The sequence below is a fragment of the Erpetoichthys calabaricus genome, chromosome 6, assembly GCF_900747795.2.
Source record: "Erpetoichthys calabaricus chromosome 6, fErpCal1.3, whole genome shotgun sequence".
In the NCBI taxonomy this organism is placed as follows: domain Eukaryota; kingdom Metazoa; phylum Chordata; class Cladistia; order Polypteriformes; family Polypteridae; genus Erpetoichthys; species Erpetoichthys calabaricus.
Window position 1 is genome coordinate 122,012,832 of NC_041399.2, and position 23,110 is coordinate 122,035,941.

General features: G+C 37.5%; 1 protein-coding gene across 1 annotated transcript in view; it reads left to right on the forward strand.

The window, feature by feature from the left end:
• Positions 1 to 23,110, forward strand: part of obscnb (obscurin, cytoskeletal calmodulin and titin-interacting RhoGEF b) — a 565,304-nt gene that overhangs the window by 279,098 nt on the left and 263,096 nt on the right. Inside the window, exons 40-45 of the mRNA XM_051928767.1 lie at positions 1,171 to 1,437; positions 1,611 to 1,877; positions 2,024 to 2,290; positions 13,370 to 13,636; positions 19,989 to 20,255; positions 21,019 to 21,285. Coding sequence (XP_051784727.1) covers positions 1,171 to 1,437; positions 1,611 to 1,877; positions 2,024 to 2,290; positions 13,370 to 13,636; positions 19,989 to 20,255; positions 21,019 to 21,285 — 1,602 coding nt within the window. The remainder of the gene's footprint in view (positions 1 to 1,170; positions 1,438 to 1,610; positions 1,878 to 2,023; positions 2,291 to 13,369; positions 13,637 to 19,988; positions 20,256 to 21,018; positions 21,286 to 23,110) is intronic.

The window sequence follows — 23,110 nt, forward strand, 5'->3', positions numbered from 1 at the left end:
TGCAGATGCACCAGGAAAAAGGTGAAAGATGCCACCGTTTGGATGCAACAGGTTGGGTGTCATCCTGCCAGTCAATGTGCCACATGCATGACCTTCAAAGAAAAAGCAGTGCTTACAGAGCTTCTCCAAGGTATCAGGCAAAGTCCTGTTTGTGATTATGTTTGCTGATGGTCTTTATATGAAAAACATGTATATGTTACTTATATAAAAGCTATATTGAATGTTATTTACCTTGCTTTATTTACTTATCTTCCAACAGTAGACTGAAGAGCTTCCTGTGTTTGATCAACACGGGCATGCTGACAAAGTACATGTGTACTGATGTGACTTTAGCTGCAGGTGGAAGCTCTTGTCGCACTTTACATAACTGTTGTTATGGTTCTGCCATTGTCCAGAAACGGCTCCATAAGCCTTATGACCACAGTCTCGGAAAGTATTTCTACCTTAGGATGACTGGGATCTTTTCCTAAATAAGGAGTGGCATTGCACATTTAAGTTGTATACACTTTATATATGTTACACTTTATACAAGTAACAGTTTGCAACTGACTTACAAAACAAAAGACGCTGATGGAGAGGTGCAAAGGAATTTAAGGTGGCCCTGGATTACGAGTCTTTTCGAAGGCTTCAGGGATTCTAGTGTTAAACGCTCCAAAAGCTTGTTTATTTTGGAAACTCTTCACAATGCTTCTTCCACTATCACAGCCACAAGTAAATACTGCAAATCACACAGCACACAAATGATTCTTTCTTCTCCGCTCCTTCCAACAAGCTTTGTCTACCTTCCACCTGATTCTGCCTCCTCCATGTGAGGTCAGTCTGGTCTTTTTATATTGTCCATCCCTGAGGTGCTTCTGCTCTGTTCTTCCATAGCATTCCCTCGCTCTACCCACAGCACCCAATAGGGCTGAGATAAAGAATTCCAAGACTCACAGTACCTTTTGGGAATCTGGGACACCACTGTAAACCAGGGGAGCTGCCATCTAGTGTTTTTGGGGAGGCAGTGCCCTAAACAGGCTGCCTTCCCCCATCCTTCCACTTCTTGGGCATCCTGGCCAGGCTGGGCTGCCTGCTTTCTCTTACACTGTAAAAGTTTTGATTGTGCTTAAATCCACATTGCTATATCAATGCATATTTTAATTATAAAACATTTTCTTTCATTTGGAAAAGCTCTACCTATTACGTTCATACAAAAACTGAAGAATATGGAATATCAGGAAGATGACTGTGCTACACTGCACTGTGAGCTGTCTAAGTCTGAAGCTTCAGTGAAATGGAAGAAGGACAATACCATTTTACAAGTTTCTGAGAAAGTGCAAATGAAAAGCAAAGGTGCCATTGCGGAGCTGATCATTAATAAATTAAATCTAGAAGATGCTGGAGTTTATACATGTGATACTGGAGATGCACAATCTTCAGCTCAGATCACTGTTAAAGGTAAGAAATGAGAAAATAAAAAAAATATATTTAATGGAGCATTTACTGTATTCTATCACAAAATAAATATTCTCATCTTGTTTGAAAGCCTAATACATAGAGATCTACAGACTTTGAGAGAATTTGTTAACAATTTTGTATCTCCAGTAATGTAGTATTTTTCAATCATTCAGCTCTTCCAGTAATTTTCAAAAAAGGGCTCAAAGATCAGGAAGTTCAAGAAGGTGACTCAATCACCTTACATTGTGAGCTGTCTAAATCTGAATCCCCAGTTCAGTGGAAAAAAGGGGAAGTCACACTTTGTCAAAGCAATAAATACAACATGAAATATAATGGAAATGTAGTTGAACTCATTATTACTGATGTATGCCTTGAAGACAGTGGGATGTATAGCTGTGACAGTGGCGAGCAGACAACCTCAGGACACGTTCAAGTGAGGGGTAGGTTAAGCTCTGTTCATTTGACTTATAAAGTCCACATAGTTTAGTTTAGAATATGAAATGCATGTATAGATTCAGGTACATGTACTGTATATTACTATCTTCACATAAAGCTTTTCAATTAACATACATTTTTTATGGGCCAGCATTTCCAGTGAGCTTTAAACAAGAACTGAAGGACCAGGAAGTCCAGGAAGGTGACACTGTCACTTTACATTGTGAGCTCTCTAAACCTGCCACCCCAGTTAAATGGAGAAAGGGTACTGTGTTGCTTCAGGCAAGCGATAAAATGAAAATGCATCAGAAAGACACCGCCGTGGAACTGGTAATATCAAAACTTCAACTAGAAGATTCTGGCAAGTACATCTGTGATGCTGGAGAAAAACAGTCTACTGCTGAAATCACTGTGAAAGGTAGGAACGGATATTCTTTTATTGATTAAATGATTTAATTACAAAAAGTTTTATATTCATTGTAGACAATTTGAAAAAAAAAATATTTTCTGGTGTGACTAGATGCAATAGAGAATACTGACAATATTAAGTTTTACAGTTTTATTAAATCTTTATTAAAACATTTAATTTTCAAAAATAAACCCAAAAAATAGTTTTTCAGTAAATGGTAACTTTTTCATACTTTTTTTTGCAGAAACAGTTCCAGCCAGGGCACAAGTCTATTGCCGGGCACATTTACAGTCTAGCCAATACATAAAAAAAACCCACGCAGGCAAGGAGGGAACATGTAAACATGCAGACTCCATATAAAATAAATGTTATTACAAATATAATTAAGGAGGACATGCTTAAAAATTAGCAAACAAACAAAAATAATAATACCCTGTGGTGGTCTGGCGCCCTGCCCTGGGTTTGTTTCCTGCCTTGCGCCCTGTGTTGGCTGGGATTGGCTCCAGCAAACCCCTGTGACCCTGTAGTTAGGATATAGCGTGTTGGATAATGGATGGATGGATGGACAAAAATAATAATAATAAGTAATAGATTTCCCTGGCATGGGATCTGTACATTCTGTTCGTATTACTGTTGTTAATGGAAGGGGTTTTAAATTGTCCAACTGAGTCAGTTACCTGCATTAGAATACATTTTTATTGTTTTTTTATACACTGGTGATAGCAGAGTTGTGAAGAAAATCAATGAAACATACTGTATTTATCCTCAAAGCACAATAACTGTTTTTTCTTAGCAAAGCAAGAAAAAGGAATTGGCTGTTTGTAGCTGTTTACATAGACAGTAGATACCACTAGCTCTCTCTCTCTCTCTTATCTATTTCTGTTATTCAGACACTGTTGTTCAATACATAAATGTTGAATATTAAAAAAATTACGTGAATATTAAAAAGCCTTTTAAACCAAGTGATCACTTTTTCATAAAGCATGTGATTTCCATGTATTTGGTCTTTACATTATAAGAAAGCAATTTAAGTATGTGTAGCTGCAGAAGCTTGACTAAGAAAATGATACAACTGTAATAATTTAAATATTGTGTGTATGCAAACACAATGCCTAATAATAGACCTTTTTCACCAAAATGCAAACATTTTTAACAGTGTCATTAAATTCAGCTCTTTAGGGTTTATTTACATTTTTAAAGAGAAGTGGCACACTACAGGAAATCCAAAATGTTTTTTTGGGTAACAATTAGCTGGTACCAGTTTTCTTTAATTTTTAAAATGTACTGCCACTTAGAAATCGTCTTGTATTCATGGCATTTCTCTTTCTGTCTGTCCCTGTTTCTTGCCAAGGTTTTGCAGCTAGGAAAATAAGAGTTTAACTTAACAGTGTGGATGTCATGTGCCTTTGTACTGGCCCTACAACTACTGTCTGTCCCATCTGTGGTGCAACCCTCTAATGTTTTATTGTCATACTGCGAAATCCATTCCATGATGTCCAGCCCTCTGAATGGGTCTTTTGCTCCTTTGTGGTCTTTGTCTTTCCATATATGTCCATTTATTGTTAATGAAGTTTGCTTAGAATTTTTCTTCATTATTGTCTGCTGCCCTCTATCAACTTGATTCTGATGAGGCTATCCCAAGATGAGTAAATCTTTTATTTGTGGGTCTTTATTTAAACCTCTGCGTCTCTTTCTATCTGTGTCCAATGATCACTTGATTTTTGTATGTTCTGTTACTGTTTTCTATTTGTTAGCTTGTGCATGTGCACTAGACATAATTTCTGAAAAGAGTGCTATTTAAGAATATTATTATTTGCTGCTGTTGCATATCTCAACATTATTTGTGAAAACTGTTGTTCAAGTTGTGATAAATGCCCATCAAATACAATATGACAAGTACCTTAATGAAGTTGTAAGAGAAAGCAAAAGAGAGTGATATTAAGAGATGTGCATTAAATGTACATTATTGTATTTTAGACCATTTTAAAAATTCAAGAAGCCCACATGATTCACAAGTTTAACTTCAGAACGGCATCAAACACTGGGTAACATCACTGATAAATAGCTCAATATTGTCCATTCCGGGTCCAGTTTGTCTGCTTCTTTCATCAAGAAAAATATCCATACTTAGCCTGTCAAAGATGGATGAGACAGTATGGGCTCAATGATCATTACTAATTACCTGTTATAAAGTATAAGATTACTTCATTGTTTTGGGCAGCTTTAAATAACAACACTGAGATTAGCATTTTAGTCTGATATATGTTATAATAGAAAATGAATAGTTAATGATATCTTTCCATTTTCAGTCTATTTAATTCTAAAACATAAAAATTCAATAATAATGCAGTTCTTTTATGTTAAGTTTTTCAATTGTTGTACATGTTCAGTTTTATTTGCATTTAGGATTTAGTTGCATTTTTTGTGTGGTTTAACATAAGGGTAACTTTTGTAAAAAAATAAATAAATAATATATAGTGAGATTCAAAGTTGTTATCACTTTTAGGTCATGCTGAAAAACATACTTATTGTACTGAATTTCAGCTCTCTATTTTAGCCTTGTTGAACTGTGACAATTTTGAGATTTTCTTATAGTCTTTGGGGTTCTATATTTAGCTTTTATTGAAGAGGAAACAGACTATATATGTAAGGTTTAAGTCCATTTTCATTTTTTAAAATATCAGAAGCTCACCAGATATTAAAGCCTTTCAAGTTTCCAGTCTAATGTATATAAAGAAAATGACAATTATGCAGTGTGGTAGTAAACCTATTTCTAGTTCCTCTCATCAAAAATTCAACGTTTTGTTATCACACAGTCCTACCAGTTCTTTTAAATAAGAGCTTTGTATTGGAATAGAAATATACCATACTAGCCAACCCGTGGTGTAACATACGCCGCATAATTATGTATTGATGGGTGAACACTTGCTGAACGACACAGTTGTCCAAATGGGGTGGGTTTGTGGATACCACTGTGAGTGAATGAAAAGATGGACCTCTGGAGAGAGCAACATACAATTGTCCGTGACTGAAAGCGGGATCGTCTGTGACGATGGAGGCCACGCTGGTGAAAGTTACTTCATCGGTAGGGATAAGTTTCAGCACTTGTTCATTAAGGTGTAGCGAGTCTTCGTTGTTGACGCTTAATATAGCTTGCGTACTGAGTTGTTCAGGAGTCACAGTTGAGAAACACTTTTTTAATGTCTTTTAAGCACAGGGAAAAAAATTAACATGTGAAACATCCATAATGTAATAAGCCACCAAGAAAAGTAACATTGCAACAATGCACACTACGATCCGATCGCTGTAAACAGAAGTGAAAACAAAATCGAGGCCGGTGTATTCTTTAACTGCCTTGTAGTGCAATGGTAGTGCTGCTGTTTTGCAGTAAGGAGACTGTGGAAGATTTTGGGTTCGCTTCCCGGTTTCTCCCTGTGTGGATAGCGCTTTGAATACTGAAAACACCGGTATATCAATGTAATGAAGTATTATTATTGTTATGCGTCCAGCGGTCTCTCTCTCGCGCACCTGTATGCGTGTGTGTGTCGCTCGCTCTCTCTCGCTCGCTGCACGTGTTCCTGCAGGCATACCAGTAAGTGAATGAAAAGATGGAACTCTGGAGAGAGCAACATACAACTGTCCGTGACTGAAAACTGGTTTTGGCAGATACATGCACATCTTTTTGAAAGTTTGGCCCTGTGCCTTATCAATTGACATCGCAAAGGCAAATCTAACAGGAAATTGTCTTCGTGTTAAAGTAAAAGGCAAATTATCTGCGACAAACAAACTGTTTTACACGCTGCATACCAACCCGCGGCGTAGTATACACCGCATAATCACGCGCTTTTTTAATGTTTTTTAAGCAGATGGAAAAAATGAACATTTGCAAAATCCGTAACGCCGCTTTCAGTAAGTACAATGTACATGTGTTTAATTTGTCAGCCACTTTTTGCCAGCCGTCTTTTCTGGTTTGGGCTGCTTTTGCAGTGTTACCGCTTGTGCATATTAAATCTTGAAATCCTTCGAGTAACTAATTAACTAACTAACACCCACCCACCCAGCTTGTGAGAAAAAAATGTGCCCGTTCTTTCATCATTTTGTTGCAGCCTATCAAAGACTTGCTGATCATGTTTTCTAGACTCAATATACAGTGAAACCTCGGTTCACGACCATAATTCATTCCAAACCTCTGGTCGTAAACCAATTTGGTCGTGAACCAAAGCAATTTCCCCCATAGGATTGTATGTAAATACAATTAATCCATTCCAGACCGTACGAACTGTATATAAATATATTTTTTTAAAGATTTTTAAGCACAAATATAGTTAATTATTACACCATAGAATGCACAGTGTAATAGTAAAATCATTGAATAACACTGACACAAACACCCACCCTCCCCAGCCACCCGCCCTCTCTCTCTCTCTCTCTCAGCAGCACGGCGAGCCTCCCCAGCCCCCCCCCCCCCCTCTCTGTCTCTCAGCAGCACGCGAGTCTCCCCAGCCCCCCCCCCCTCTCTCTCTCAGCAGCACACGAGCCTCCCCAGCCCCCCACCCCTCTCTCTCTCTCTTAGCAGCACGCGAGCCCCCTCCCTCTCTGTTTCTCAGAAGCACGGGAGCCCTCTCTCTCTCTGTAACATTGCAGCAGTTGTATAAACACTTTCTTTTAAAATGAGTTTTAAGCACAGGGGGGAAAAAAGGAACATTTTAACAAATCCGAACTTTATTTAAAAGCCAACCAAGATAGTAACATTGCAGGAGTTCACTATTTTTAATCAGGCGACTGACAGTAGTGGAGTCAGGCACAGAGAAGGTCAGCTGCTGAGAAAGCGTCTCGACTGTTGCAGGGCGGTGAAGCAGGTGAGACGCTAATGAAAAAGAGGCACAGGGCTTATTGGTTTTTAATGACTGCTTCCTTCATTGTGTTTTCACCTCAGTTTTAAAGGATTGCGCGGCTCTCTCAGTAGCGCTGCCTGTATGTGTCCCTCTGTTTCCCTGTCGCGCTGCCTGTGTGTGTCCCTCTGTTTCCCTGTCGCGCTGCCTGTGTGTGCGTGGCTCTCTCTCTTGGGCTGCCTGTATGTGCCTCTGTCTCTCTCTGGCGCTGCCTCTGTGTGAACCAAGGTTCCACTGAGGTTGACTAATGAAAAGTCAACGTGGCTCAGAGGTCCATGTGTAGTGTTGCACAGACGAACATAAATGACGGCGTTTTTTCTGAGGCAGGCGTCCGAGGTGGTGGGCGCGGCTCTGCGAGTTGTCGTCGTATCCAATGGTCATAGAGTTGGTGGGCATGGCTCCTTCCTACTTGTCGGCGGCTTAGTGAATCCACGCCCCTTCCTGCGTGCTTTCAAGGGTGTCTTGTTTTGGTGTGCGTGCTTTCATGGGTGTCTTCCCCTTCTGGCAGCGACTTTGTGAATTATATATATACAGTAGATGAAGGATACATGTTCAGAGCTCACAATACTGAGCTATGAATTATACAGCATACGGTATATAAAACAGGAACTTCTACTACAAGCAAGTGAAATTAGAAATGTGTGACCTAATACTGATTAAAAAAAGCCATCACTCAGGACCACCTGAACTTTAGTCATTTGGCACTATAACCTTCTTAAACAAATCATAAAACTCAAGACTGCATGGCATTTATTTAAACTTAAATCTCAAAACCTACCTAAATGCTTAAACAAGCTGTAATTCTACCTGTTGAAATCTTTATTTGATATTTTGTATCTTTTAACCATGCTAGATATTTTTTTAAACTTTGAATCTTTTACTGATCTGAATCTTTATCTTTTACATTAATTTCTTTGGAATGTGCAAAACTAAATTTATACATTTAATGGCTAATTAGGATCCAAATGGACATGAAGCCTGAGAAACGCTAACACTTATTGATTATTCTTGTAATCATTGTTCATTCAACATGAAGTGAGGCCCTTAAGTTTGAGATGCAAGCTAAACAGAAAAAAGGAAGTGCAAAGCAAGGAGAGCAGAGAATGAAACAACAGAAGAATGAAGAACCCAAAGAAATTGGCAAGGCCTCTGCAGAGTGAACAACTATCAGAAGCAGCTCTGTGCCTAGACTTGAAAAGACTTGCCTTCCATCCACTGTATTTTCTACACAAATATTTTTTAATAAGACTCTTTTTCAAATACATTTCTTAACCTTTTAAGAATCTTTTCAGATATATTTCCTACTTTTGGTACCTTTGGTATCAGTGTTTTTGCTTTATACTAATATTGATTTAATACCGTTTGATGGGAGCTAAGTATATTGTTAAGTGCACTTGATGTGGGTGATTGCAGCTGAGAAAGAAATGTCTTTAAAAGAAAGCAGCGCGGTGGGTAGGCACCTGTTTTGGTCGTTGGCACAGGTGTAGCTCGCATCTGAAGATAACCATTTATTCTGCTTCTGCAGCGATAGCAAGTCTCTTTGCTCTATACAGCTGTCCACATGCAGGTAAGGCTTTTCACATGGGGTGCTATAAACTAGATATACCTAACATGCTTATAAAAAATATAGTTAACGGTAACTATAGCATAGGCAAATCAAAATAATGAATGTAGGAATCTATGGTTAGCAGCTGATAGGGGACTCCTTCATTAAAAATCAGAGCAGTGAGCGGACACCTGCTTCGATGCTTGTGCTGAGCTTGTCTGTCTCTTTGCTTAAAGCAGCTATCCACATTCAGATAAGGTTGTCCATGCAGGGAGGTATAAAATAGTGTGGCAGGCGGCCAGGGTTCATGCCCAGCCGGGATGCCCTTGCACTGTATCTTCAGGGGGAGCAGCCCTGGATGGTGCAATACCTCCCACTGGATGCTAGATGGCCGCCCCCCAGGGTTGGAGAGGTGCCTTGGGTTCCCGCAGGGCTCCACAGGAGTTGGAGATAGGTGCAGCCCTGTTGGGTCCCGCAGGCACCGCCAGGGGGTGCTGCAGCTGGGACTCCTGAGCCCCTGTGGGCAACATATTCACCACACCCGGAAGTGCAGCTGGAACATGGCAATCAAGCACCTGGGGCAGTTCCGGATGAACTATAAAAGGGGCCAGCAGCCAGCACTCCAGGAGCCAGAATCGGGAGGAGGAGGAGGACGAGGTTGCCAGGGAGGAATGGTTGAGAAGAGAAAGAGTGTTTTGTTTGGTGTTGGTGCTGTGATTGGGACTGTGTATTGCCTGTGGGGTTCACGGGGAAGACGTGCCTCACAGGTGAAGAAAAATAAATAGTTGTTTTATTTTACCCGTGCCACTGTGTCAATGTATATATATATATATATATATATATATATATTGTGGCACCCGGGTGGGGGTGGTGCCCAGCCGGGACGCCCAGGAAGACCAGAGGAAGGCTTGTGCCTCCTCCAGACCACGAGGGGGCGACTGCCCTGGTTCCTTTGGGGGCCACGGGTATGGAGCTTTGAAGCTTGACCCTGTAGGGGCCCATGGTCACCACCAGGGGGTGCCCCGATGCCTTGGGAGCCCTGGACCTCAGCATTTCTGCCACACCAGGAAGTGCTGGGGGGAAGATGAGTGGGGACACCTGGAGTGCTTCCGGGTACGCAGCCGGCACTTCCGCCACACTGGGGAAGCACCTGGAGCACATGCGGGTGCATATAAAAGGGGCCTCTTCCCTTCAGTGTGGCTGGAGTCAGGTGGAAGAAGGACGAGGTCTGTGGTACTGGAGAGAGAAGGAGGCGGTCTGAAGAAAGGCGTAGTGTGGTTTGGCCTTGACTTTGGGGGAGTCTGTGGATTGTGTGGCACTTAAGACTGTAAATATTATTGTAAATAAACGTGTGGTGGTGACTTTAACATATCTGCCTGTCTGTGCCTGGGGCTCGTTCCACAATATATATATATATATCTATATAGTGCCTTATTCACAATAGCTATACTATACTATACTAAAGGCAAATTTACAACTATACAAGCTTAAAGTCCAAGAAGCCCAGGAGGGCGACAAGCTTATTTTGCATTGTAAACTATCTAAGCACAATGCTTTAGTGAAGTGGAAAAAGGCAGGGTCATTCTGCAAGAATCCAAGAGCCTGAAAATGAAAAGCAAGGGCAATGTTGTGGAAGATATTGGAATGTACACATGTGACACCAGAGATTCCACATTCTACAGCTCAGATAACTGTTAAAGGAAGGGTGGGAGAAGACATCGACTGTCTTAAACTATAAAGTACCCCATCTGAAACTGTTTCTCTAATCCTGCCATTTTCATCCATTTTGTTTTTCCCCTGTATAAGATGTTTGGACTTTATCCTTACTGCTTCTCAGACGACTTTTTGAATGCTCCTCCCTTATAATGTCATTAATAGGTTTGTTTATGTTTTCATTATATAATAATAGTATATCATTTTTTATGTTTTTTTTTTGATGTGAAGAAAATAGGATATGTAGTAAAAAATGGTTTGTCCAGTCTATGTTGCACACCTGACAGTGTGTTGTAGCAAGTGAGCTATGCTGAGAGTTACCTACAATCAGGGAGATTTCTAGAGTCACACTTATCTGGGTTTTAGGAATTAGTCTGCTTTATTTTATGTTACTGTTTGATTTTTGTTTTTATTTTAGCTTTTATTCTTTATATGTTTTAACATTGTATTGGTCACATCATTGCATCATTATTTTATTAATTTGTTTTTCATGGTGCCCTTATTTTGATTTCTCTATTTCATGGGTGCTGATATTTTGTGTTACTGGTCTTTGGTGTGACCAGTCACATAATATATAAAATGCCCACTTGCATTAACACTAGAATCCCTGAAGCCTATGAAAAAACTTGTAATCCCGGGCCACCTTAAATTCCTTTGCACTTCTCCCTCAGCATCTTTGCTTTTCAAATTTGTCAATCAGCACAAGCAGCAAGCAGCCTGCTATCCCATACCCCCACTGACGCAGCTGAAGTTATTCCAGCTCAAGTCTCTTTATCTGAGTGTGAGGTACCTGGAGTTGTATAGGGTGAATAATATATAATTATTTGGAATACATACATTTCATGTGTGTTTCGTTTCTACAACAATCTGGGTAAATGTAGGATGACAGGAAATGCGAGGCAAGAAATGCTGAACACATACCTAAAACAGAAACGTTTTCCATGTTATAGTAATAATGTTATATGTAATGTTGTAATACATGTTATAGTAATAATGATGTGAAGTGTATAATGTGTGAAGACTTTAGTCCAAATATCAAATAAACATGTGCACTTTTATTCAAGCATATAACCAAAGAAAAAAAAAACATTCAATTTACGTGTTGCTATCAATGAGTTAAAAACCCAAGCTTTAATGTCAATTGACAGAAAGTTAAAATGTCTTCTTGGATGGTGCAGAAGTAAGAACTGCTATCTTATAGTCTAAGGTTATGTGTTCGAGTCTGGGTGCTCCTCATTTTGAGTAGTAAGCTGCTATTATTATTACTATAATATAACAACATACATTTGATTTGAGTCTGTAACACCTGGTGTAAATTTTTACTACTTGTAAAAGTTACCGCTTTTTTTTTTTTATTATTCAGTTTTATTCTGTCAGTGACATTCATGTGGCACAATGAACTTGCCACTCCCTCTCGGAGTTGATGGCATTTATCTCCATTCTTTTCACAAGAGCAGTGATGACCACAGTTGGTGCTGTGGTTGATGCCAGCTCAGAACTACTTGTTGTACTGTGTGGCAGACGGCCAGGGACCTTGCCCCACCGGGATACCTGGAGAATGGAAGGACAGGGAGAGGGACAATATCTTCCCAGGGTCGCAAGAGTGCAGCCCCCTGGATTACATCAGGGTCACGGATGGAGTGCTTGGAAGCTCAACCCTGTTGGGGTCCGTGGCCACCGACAGGGGGATCCTGGATGATCCTGGAGCCCTGGATGGCAGTACTTCCGCCACACCAGGAAGTGCTGCCAGAAGAGGAACCATGTGCACCTGGAGTGCTTCCAGGTGCCCATGCAGCACTTCTGCCACACCAGGAGGTGCTGCAGGAAGTTCATCGGGGCGCACCTGGAGCACATCCAGGTGCAACATAAAACGGGCCGCCTCACTCCATTCGAGGAGCCAGAGTTTGGTGGAAGAGGATGGAGCTTGCGAGTGCAGCAGTAGAGGTGGCAGGAGACTTGTGAGTTGAACTACTGTTTGGTGCACTTTGCTGTGAGAAGGAAAAACTGAATAAAAACGTGTGTGTTCTGGATATCTGGCTGTCTCAGTGTGTATCTGTGTCAGGACTACTTTCACAACCGGCAAGCAAAGATATGATGCCCCATGACTGCTATCAGACTATCATGAGGCATTTGTGCTTTGACAATACATTATACATTTCACGTCACTATTACTATAACATGGAAAAAGTTTCTGTTTTAGGTATGAGTTCAGCATTTCTTGCCTTGCATTTCCTGTCATCCTACACGTACCCAGATTGTTGTAGAAACGAAACACACATGAAATGTATGTATTCCAAATACCATTATATTATTTACCCAATACAACTCTAGGCACCTCACGCCCAGATAAAGAGACTTGAGCTGGTAGAACTTCAGCTGCGTCAGTGGGGGTATGGGATAGGAGGCTGCTTGTGCTGATTGACACATTTGCAAAGCAAAGACGCTAATGGAGAAGTGCAAAGGAATTTAAGGTGGCCCAGGATTACGACTTTTTTCATAGGCTTCAGGGATTCTAGTGTTAAGGAAGTATACAGATGTTGAATGATATAATCATTGAGTAGGCTAAATTCCATATGCACGTAGATCTTGCTTATACTCTTTCCTATAGTTTGCTTTGACATAGGGAAAGTCTTTTAAAATTTGGTTATAATCAAAGCTTAAATATATGATGTACTTGTTTCTCATTCTCAACTTCAGCTGTGTTGGACAGTGAAAATATCTTTGTGATGTTTTGCATATATAAACTGAAAGAAAATCATTGTACAAAATTTTGAGTCACTTCGGCTCTTTAAAATGTAAGGAGTTTGCAATTTTTAATGTATTTCATGTTTCACGTCTAGCATGTGTCATGTCAAAGTAACTGAAAATTATGCAATATGGACGTAACAGAGTTTCTAATATCTCTATCATCAAAATATTTTTTTTGCAATCAAACAGCTTTGCCAGTTCTTTTTAAACAAGAGCTTAAAGACCAGGAAGCCCAGGAAGGTGACAAGCTTGTCTTGCACTGTGAGCTGTCTAAACCTAACGTTTCTGTGAAGTGGAAGAAAGGGGATGTCATTCTGCAAGACTCCAAAAAGCTCCAAATAAAAAGCAAAGGCAATATTGAAGAGTTAGTCATTGATAAACTAGAACTTGAAGATGCTGCAGTGTATACATGTGATATTGGAGATAAACAGTCTTCAGCTCAAATCACCATTAAAGGTAGGAAAAATATAGGGGTGTGTTTTAAGCTACAAGATGATAAAGCAAATCATCCATCCTCAGACCTATTTAGTCTAAATCAGAGTCACAGGAAATGGAAACCTCTACTGACACTAAAGTAACCTGCACATGTTTGTGGTGCAGTGCTGGTCAAAGCCAATGTGGAGTCCTAGACAATTTTCACCACTCACGCTGTGCCAAAATAATAAAAAACGAAAACAACACCATACTAAAATAAATGCACAAACAACAATAACAAAAAACACAGACGGCTTAATTTATTGTAATAAACAAAAGTAATGGCAAGCTAACCATGTGGAAAGGCCACACAAGGTAATTATAAGTAATAATAATAATACACATCTTAAACAGGTGATTTGAAGCAAATTCTCAATTAAAAATATATGAATGTAAGGATAAATTAAAGAACACAATTATCTCTTGAGCTACATACTTCATAAATTATTTCACTTAAACTTAACACAATATTTGCAGAGTTTTCACAACTGACATTTACAAAATTCAAGAACAGACAAGACATTTTCCTGGACAGCTGAGGAAGATGTGTTTGCTGATGGTGACTCTGGATATTGTAGAAGGGCATCTAAAATGACATTAGTGACAGTGCTATAAAATACATCTACAATAAGTAGTAGGTTATATGCTACAGTACATGGATTCTGATTTAGCCAACTGCAGCACTTCCAACGCTGATATCAAAATGGTCTAGCTATGGCGTTTTTCACCTGATTACTTCAAGACATGCCCAGGCTTAGTATAAACGACGCAAGTCGCATTATTCAAACACTGTGTCAAATGTCAGGAGCTAAAAAGAAGGGCTTTAATCTATATGTTTCAAGACATATACACAATTATGAAGGTAAGATCTGGACATATTAAAAACTTGTTGCTACTAAGAACTTACATGGGACAAATATGTGATTACATTAGGCTTCTTTAATTATAGAATTTTTTTTTTCAGTAATTGTGGCCTGCAGGGGGCGCATCAGCCACCCAATCCTGGCACAAGCAGACACCAGGCACAAGTTTCTCCAAACAGCACATTTATATTTGGTGGGGAAGTGCTTTTTTTGTTCCCCATGGCAGCACAGTACAATTTAAACACAGCACTTTCTCTTTGCCACAAAAAAATCACAATACATCTTCCGATTCTTTGTCCATATCTACAGGTATTGCCCTTGCAATTATTTGTGTTTGATCGTACTTTAGGGTTATTGCAGTCATCTTATTAATTACCAAGCTCAGTGTTCTTACCTCCCCCTCCAGTAACTCTCATGGTACCTTGTCAAAAGCCTTCACTAGATCTATAAATGCATACTGCAGCTTCTTTACCTTGATGTGTAGCTTTTGATTAGTTCATCACTGAAAGTTAACCAACTTGGCCTTAGCTCCTGAGAAAATATATGAACAACCCACAGGTTGTTTCCAAGTGGTCTACCACAAGAGGACTCATATAGTCCAGGACCAGCCTTTCAAAGGTTTTTATGATTTGAGATGTAAGTGCCACTAGTTTGTAGACATTAGGTGAAGAGGCGCCTGTCTTCTTTGGAACAGGAACAATGCTGAATATTTTCCACAGCAGCAGCATTTTCTGGATCCTTAGTTACAGACTGAATTGGTGACAAAGGATACCTGAATGTTTGTCAGCACAAGCTTTAACAATCTGAGAACTAACTTTCTCTGTGTGTAGCTTCCCTAGTTGTCTCCTCACATGGTTCTTCAGCTATGGCCAGCCCATTCTAATGGTTAAAAGTGGACTCATCACTGGCCATTCCAGTTGAAGTGGAAGGATTTGTTAATGTAGAAGGGATACTGATCATTGGCAGAAAGATTCAGTGGGAGAGAAAATCTATTAAAATTGGGTCAGGGCATTTGTTTTGTCCACATCTCTTATTCTGAGCAAGATTGTTTTCTATTTTAGTTTTTTCTTAACAACTTGCTGTATGTTCTTCATAGCCTCCTTGTTACCAGATTTGAATGCTCTCATCTTTTCATTCAAGAGACTTTTAGTTCCTCAGTATTCTAGAGCATGTTGTTTGGAAAGCAAAGCACTGTGTTTGAGGTTACCACAGTGTTGATGCACATTTTAATTTAGTATGTGATTCAGTGACCAAGTCACTCAGCATCAGCCCCATGAAACTCACATGTCATTTCCCAGTCAGTCATTTGCATGCAGTCAGTCAATGCCATGTCAGCACACATACTCAATTTCTTCACTATCCTGGTGGTAACAGGTTGCTGTGTAATAACAGGCTTGTAGCTGAAAATAACATGAATCAGATTGTGGTCCAATATGCCAAGAGGTTCCAGACATTTACACTTAAAGTCATCTTATAGAGTAGGTCCATCTTGTAGGTCCATCTTCTTATTGTGCAACATGTCAGAAACTGATGAAAGTTTGTCATTGTTACTTCCAAGTATATACGTTCACTGATTCTCACTGAATATCATCCTGGGATTATTTAGTATTTTTCTTTCCTTTTTAATCACATTATATTTTCTTTAATTGATATGGTAGCCTTTCCAGTATTTTGCCAGTTCTCAAATTCAGAGACTTTTACTATTACTTTTATTTAACCACAGTAGTTGTGAAAATGTGCAAAAAGCCATAGCTAAATATTAAATACAACCAATGATCATTTATAATATGCAACAGAACCAACTTCAACTGTCACAATAGATCTTATTTTAGCACATAAATATTTATCTCTTCACATTTAACTGGAATGTTGTATTTTAAAATATATAAAATTAAAATATATTGCTATGACTTAAGTATTAATTAATCTAACTTATCTTTAAATTAATCATTACTTCACTTTCTGGTATCTGGTCTTATTTTCGAGTAGTTTTCTTTCACTGCCACCCTTTTTTCCCTTATGTTTAAAAATCTGTTTAGATTTGGGTTGAACACTATTTTTGTGTATTCATTTTAATGTTTAGTCACTATTTTATATCTTAAATAAGTTACATTAATTTATATATACATTGTCCACCTGTCATCTTACTGAAAGACATCCTGTTTAAAAAACACAGCTGCTCTAATTCATACTTAGAATGCTTTTATTGATTAAAACTTTACGTGTCTTAATGTTTGACTTAACTTGATTCTCTAGCACCACCAGTACTAATCTTGAAAGAGCTAAAGGATACAGAAGCAGGAGAGAGCAACACTGCTATTCTGCATTGTGAGCTCTCTAAACCCAGTGCAGTTGTTGAATGGAAGAAGTGTGGAATTGTCCTTCAACCATGTGACAAGTATGAGATGAAACAGGATGGATATGTTGTGAAGTTGCTTGTTCATGATCTGAAATTGGAAGACACTGGTGATTATATCTGTGACATCGAGGGCCAGACAAGCTCAGCATCTTTAGTGGTCAATGGTAGGGGAGATCCTGAAATTAACTTTCTGCCCTATCACATTAGTCAGGGTTTCCTCCATTCCTTCATTTAGTTTCTCATTCATGTAGGTATTCACAACAATGATGGTTAATCATTGTGTCATCTTTCATGTATAGAAGCTATTGTACTCAACAAATGATACACCTCATTTAAATGTGCCCAAATGTAAACTGTCAGTTAACAATGGTGGAATAATTAACATTGACCATTTGACTTTCATTTACTTTTTAAAAATTGAAATTAAGTATACTCTTGCAATTTATGAAGTATTACTTATGTTTACATACAATTTCATAAGAGCATATTTTGTATTTAGCATCTGTGTTAATATTCAATGGTTGGAGTTTGCTGAAATACAAAAGTTTTCCATGCCCTTCTTTGAGTTTCATGGGCAATGTCCTTCTTCTAACGTACATAATTAACATATATAATTATTTGAGTTTAGTAGATTTTTACATTTGTGCCTGTGAGTGTTGAGACCATTATCTTCCATCCATGAAATATTCATTATCCTTATAACATAAAAGCAGTGTGCTTCAATATTTGTAAAAAGTATCACTTTGTTTGTGACTTTTTCATCACTTTTGCTGTTGATACATTGTGAGATTCACTGTAGATCATCTATTCTGTGTTTTAAAATTATTAACAGTACTTACCAATTGGATTCAGTTGTTGCCCGTCTCTTGACTTGTTGCTTTTACCACATACCGCAACTACATATTAACTTTTTCTATACAAATTCATTAAATCATTATAATCTCTATTTGACAGTCAAGTGTTCAGTTGATGCACTTTCAAGATTTCTTTGCTTTTTTATGGCTACAGTGAGAATGGTGGCTAAGTAAAATCATAGAGTGCAATGCAATATTAATTAATAAAACCTTTACAGTTTAGGCCAAGTCAGTCATTTTAATGAAGTATAGTTCTAATCATTTATGGAAGCAAGTCTTATTAAATTCCCTGTATGAAAAATAAATACTTTAGACCAGTGGTTCCCAAACTTTTTTTGGTCATGCCCCACCTAGGCCTCTCTAAAATCATGATGTCCCCCCACTGTAACATATACCTTATTCTTATTATTACCTATTCAAAAAATGAACTCCTACTCACGTGGAAGAAGCCCATAATGTCATTAATTTGATCTAAACAAGCTTCCAAAGAACATGGGAACAAAAGAGGGAAAGGATATTTGAAGTACTGACAAAGAAATCACTAAGAAATTGTTAAAAAAAATAAAAATAATATGAGGTAATATGAAAATACAGCAAATACAGTTTTGAAAACATATAATAAGAGATGTGATATTCATAAATATAAAATAACTTTAATGACAGCTTTTTCTGTAATATTTTGATCATTTTATATTTTTGTTATATTGCAAAATTTTATAATCATTGTTACAATTCATATTATTTTAATGGTAAAAACAATTTCTAAGTAAAAAAACCCAAGCCGGTTGTAAAATCATAAATTAAAGGGTTCTTCACCATACCTTCTATGTTTATATAAATATATAAATATCTCTGTAAAAAATAAAAATTATTTGTTTATTTTTCTCTATCATTTTTTACAGTGAATTTCTGTTTTTTCATTTCATAAATTGTTTAACGTACCTAAATTCTCGAATTGCCCCCCTAAAAAATCAAATTGTGCCCCACATTGGGAATCACTGCTTTAGACATTGATGAGTCTGAAGCAAAATGTATTGTTCGACAATACACCAGTAGCATTGCTGGGTGTATGTGACCGTTACAAGAAGCATGTAAGTTAAATAAGTTAAATATAATACAAAGTCTAACATCTCATACATCTTTTATTTCTTTTGTCTTAACCTTTCAAAATATGCTTTAAGCATTTTCAGAAAATAATACATACAGACCATTGAACTGCAAAGTAAGAGAAACACCATGTTTTACATTGCTACAATCACAGCATTAATTACCAAAACTAAATATGCAAAGTAAGTCTAAAATAGGTAAGTATGGTAATTATGAACCAAGTACGTATGAACTAAGTAAGTACGAACCATGTAAATATGAGTTGAGGCTGGCACATGGTCAGCAAAACCACTTTAACCTTTAGTACATAATTCTTAGTACTCAACTTTCAAGATTTTAACAACCCAGAACTCCCTCAATTCTCACACAATCAAGGATGATTAACTTTATGCCTTTGAGTTTAACTCCATCTTATGTTTTATTCTTCCTGTTTTTTGATTGAATTGTAACAGATTAAAATTGTACTATATGTCTTCTGCAAACTTTTCACATCTATATTTAAATTTCCAGGTGTGATCTTTAACATCTTCACTTCTGGAAGAAAATTTACTAAAAAAGGAATCTAGCTCTATGCTCTAGCAGTCCAAGTGCACCAAGATTCATGCAATTGTAGCAGCAATTTGTTTGTTTGTTTGTTTTAATGACACAATGCAGATGATGAGCAAACCACACACAAAATCCAAAAAGAGACAGAGACAGAAAAATATTTGTTGCAGCTTTGTAGTATGAATGGAAAGAAATGGTAGATCTCAGGCAACCTTGCATTATTAATGAAAAGTTCATTCTCCTTTAAGGTTGAGTTATTGCCTGTTTATTATCATCTGGCTATGCTTCTGCAACTTACCTAAACAGAAGTTGCTGTTTTTTAGCTTCTTTTCATTTATGCCCATGTAATTCTTAATGTCTGAAATTCATCTTCTTGTGATCAAAGAACAGGGGAAATTTTGAAAAATCTGATGATTAAGTACATACATACCAAAAATTCTATAGTTATTTTAGCTGTTCTTTGGTTGTACTGCAGTCAATCATTAAAGATGACGCAAAATTACTGTTTCATCAGAAGAAAACCTTAACCTACATGTGGAAAATTTACTGAAAGCAAAATTTGTAAAGGTTTTATAGCCACTTTCTATTTTTCTTCCACTCTGTAGCTCTGCCTGTTGTTTTCAAACAAGAATTGCAAGACCAGGAGGCAAACGAAGGTGACACTACAACTCTCTGCTGCAAAATATCTAAGCCAGGAGCAGTTGTTGAGTGGCGAAAGGGAGGAATGGATCTCTGCCCATGTGCAAAGTATGAAATGAAGCAAGAGGGACTGTTTGCCAAGTTATTGATTCATTATGTAGAACCAGAAGATTCTGGGGAGTATACTTGTGATGTAGGAACCCAACAGACTACTGCTACTTTGAACGTAAAGGGTGAGGATAAATCTTAGTGAATGTGTTTTTTTTATTTGTTCCAACTTTCCTCCACAATCCCAAAGACAATTATTTTATGCTAAATTGTGACTATAAAATGTCCCAGTATAGGGCTGTTTGTGTAGTTGTGTTAATGAGTTTGTGTTAATGATGGGTTAGTCCCATTTCCAGAGTTTGTTCCTACCTTGTGCCAGACACTGCAACAGTGGTAAGCACTGATGCTTGAGACTGTTTGGATCTAGGCTCCTCTCCAACATGTTTTCTGTATTGAATTTGCACATTCTGTCTTATATTGAATGAGTTTTCTCTGAATCCCATCCATCCATCCATCCAGTATCCAACCCGCTATATCCTAACTACAGGGTCACGGGGGTCTGCTGGAGCCAATCCCAGAAAACACAGTGCGCAAGGCAGGAAACAAACCCTGGACAGGGCACCAGCCCACCGCAGGGCATCTCAGAAAAAAAATATATAGATGGGTTTGTTACTATATCACAGCCTTTTTTGGTTAAGAGTTTGATTATGCCTTATTAATTCGGTGTAGGAATTCAGTGTCTGCATTCCAGTTTGTGATTCTGAAATATTTGTGTTCTATTTGTAGGCATTTAAATGTTAATAAAAAAAAAATTTAAACTTGTGCCAAAAAGAAATATGTATTAAGCTTAATTTTTTTAACTTTGCACCTCTGCAATCTATTGATTTTTTAGTAATATTTATATTTTAATCTTTTACATGTTTGGTTCATTTGTTTTATTTTATGCAGCACTGCCAGTGTTTTTCAAGACATTACTGGTGAATCAAGAAGCATATATGGGTGACAGTGCTACACTAAGTTGCCAGGTCACAAAGCCTGGGGCTCCAGTGGAGTGGACTAAGGGAGATATGGTGTTGCAGCCAAGTGACAAGTATCAAATGAAGTTGGAAGGTGATGTTGCCGAACTGGTTATTTATAATCTGCAAACTGAAGACAGCGGCCTGTATATGTGCAATACTGGAAACCAGAAGACCACTGCCCTTCTTAAAGTGAATAGTAAGATACCATTGATTGGTAAAACTAGATCTTACTAAAGCTTATGCAGATAATTTCAGTGATGTTACCATCATTAAATAATGATAGCAGTTCTTTGGGTCAACATCCAATTCTATTTAATTATATTTTTAGTTTCTGTTGTCATGTTTTTAATATTTATAACAACTTTGCAATGTTTTGCCATCTATATCTTTACATCCTCTTCATAGATTCTTAGTAAGATAACCTGACCATCCTATGTAATTAGCTTTACACACAGTGAAGGACCCATAGTCATTTATATAGCATTGAAAATATCTGGGCAATGGAAGTTTCTTTAATTAAAAATAGACTGTGGATGAAATTAACCAATCGGGACTAACATGTCTTAGTGAATTAGATTAAATGGGTTACTGACTAGGGATACTGTACTCTGGAGGCTTCAAGTGAGATCACCTGACTTGAATTTCTGTTTGATTGAATTAATATCAAAAGAAGGATCATAACCCAAAATAATAAAATTAATGAATATAAATAAATTATGCACAATATTTTGTAACAAATAAAAAAAAGACTAGCCTTAAAATAACTAATCATACAAAATAGGCATTCAAACAAAATAAATGCATAAACTATTAATTGATTTAATTTGATCCCCTCCAAGTACACCAAAGTATTTTTATGGAGTTTTGCAGTTGTGAAACTGAATTTGAAATGACCTTGGCTGTTTCGCTTCAGACTGTCTTGAAACTCAAAACATTCATGGCCTTTTTTAAGTAAACACACAAAGTGCAAACTTAAGAAACATATAACAGGCATTCTACATATGCCTAACACCTCAATAACACTTCAGAAATTAACAAAATTTTGCAAAGGAAATAATCACAGGCATTCTACATATGCCTAACACCTCAATAACACTTCAGAAATTAACAAAATTTTGCAAAGGAAATAATCAATATATACACACAACATGATATGTAAAAATCAGAAAAATGAACACCAATATCATGCACAGACATGCTGCTTCAAAATATGCATTCCCCGTTCCCAATTCTTTGCAGCTTGTGGTGCAATGAGGTGTTGCAAACTGCATTATGTAAAATTTAAAACCTTTTAATTTAAAACATTTCTCAAAATTGTTGAAGGTAGTATATAAATAAAGTACTGGATGTGTATAGAATTCTTAAGGTTCATACTTAATTATTATGTTTTGCATATCTATTTCTTCTAAGCATTTTTCCTATATGCAAGTTTGCTTTCAGATTAGAATGATGCTTCATGATACAAGGTAAGTAAAGTGTAATGGTTGTTGGAAAATTAACCTTAGTACATTGACCTTCCCAGTGGCCCTAATATCAATGGAATTATGTATGTGTGGGATAAAAATTAATGAATTATTCAGTACTGAGATCCAGTATCAGCCAATGGGACACAATGAAGATGCCATGGCCCTGTATTGCATTCAACACTTCCTTTTAGTCCATGCTCTGATAAACTGAAGCTGCTCTGACAGCAAACTAGGGACAAACTCAGTATTCTGTGCACCTATTAAACTAATCATTTTGTGTATTTTATACCAATTAAATTGCTAGTCAAACCCAATTATTTTGGTTCAATATCCACACAATTTAGGTGAAATAATATTTCATTTTCCTTTTTTGAAAGTTACAGTAAAATTCTTTTAATTATACTAAGGTGTTTATCTGTGCAAAAAAGAAAAAAATGTAGAAGTTCAGACTTCTGCAAACAAATAATGGACAAAATTAGTTGCTCCAGTTGTTTAGTGGAGATCTGCCAAAAGAACAAACAAAATAGTAAACAAAGCTATAAAGCATCTTTTGTA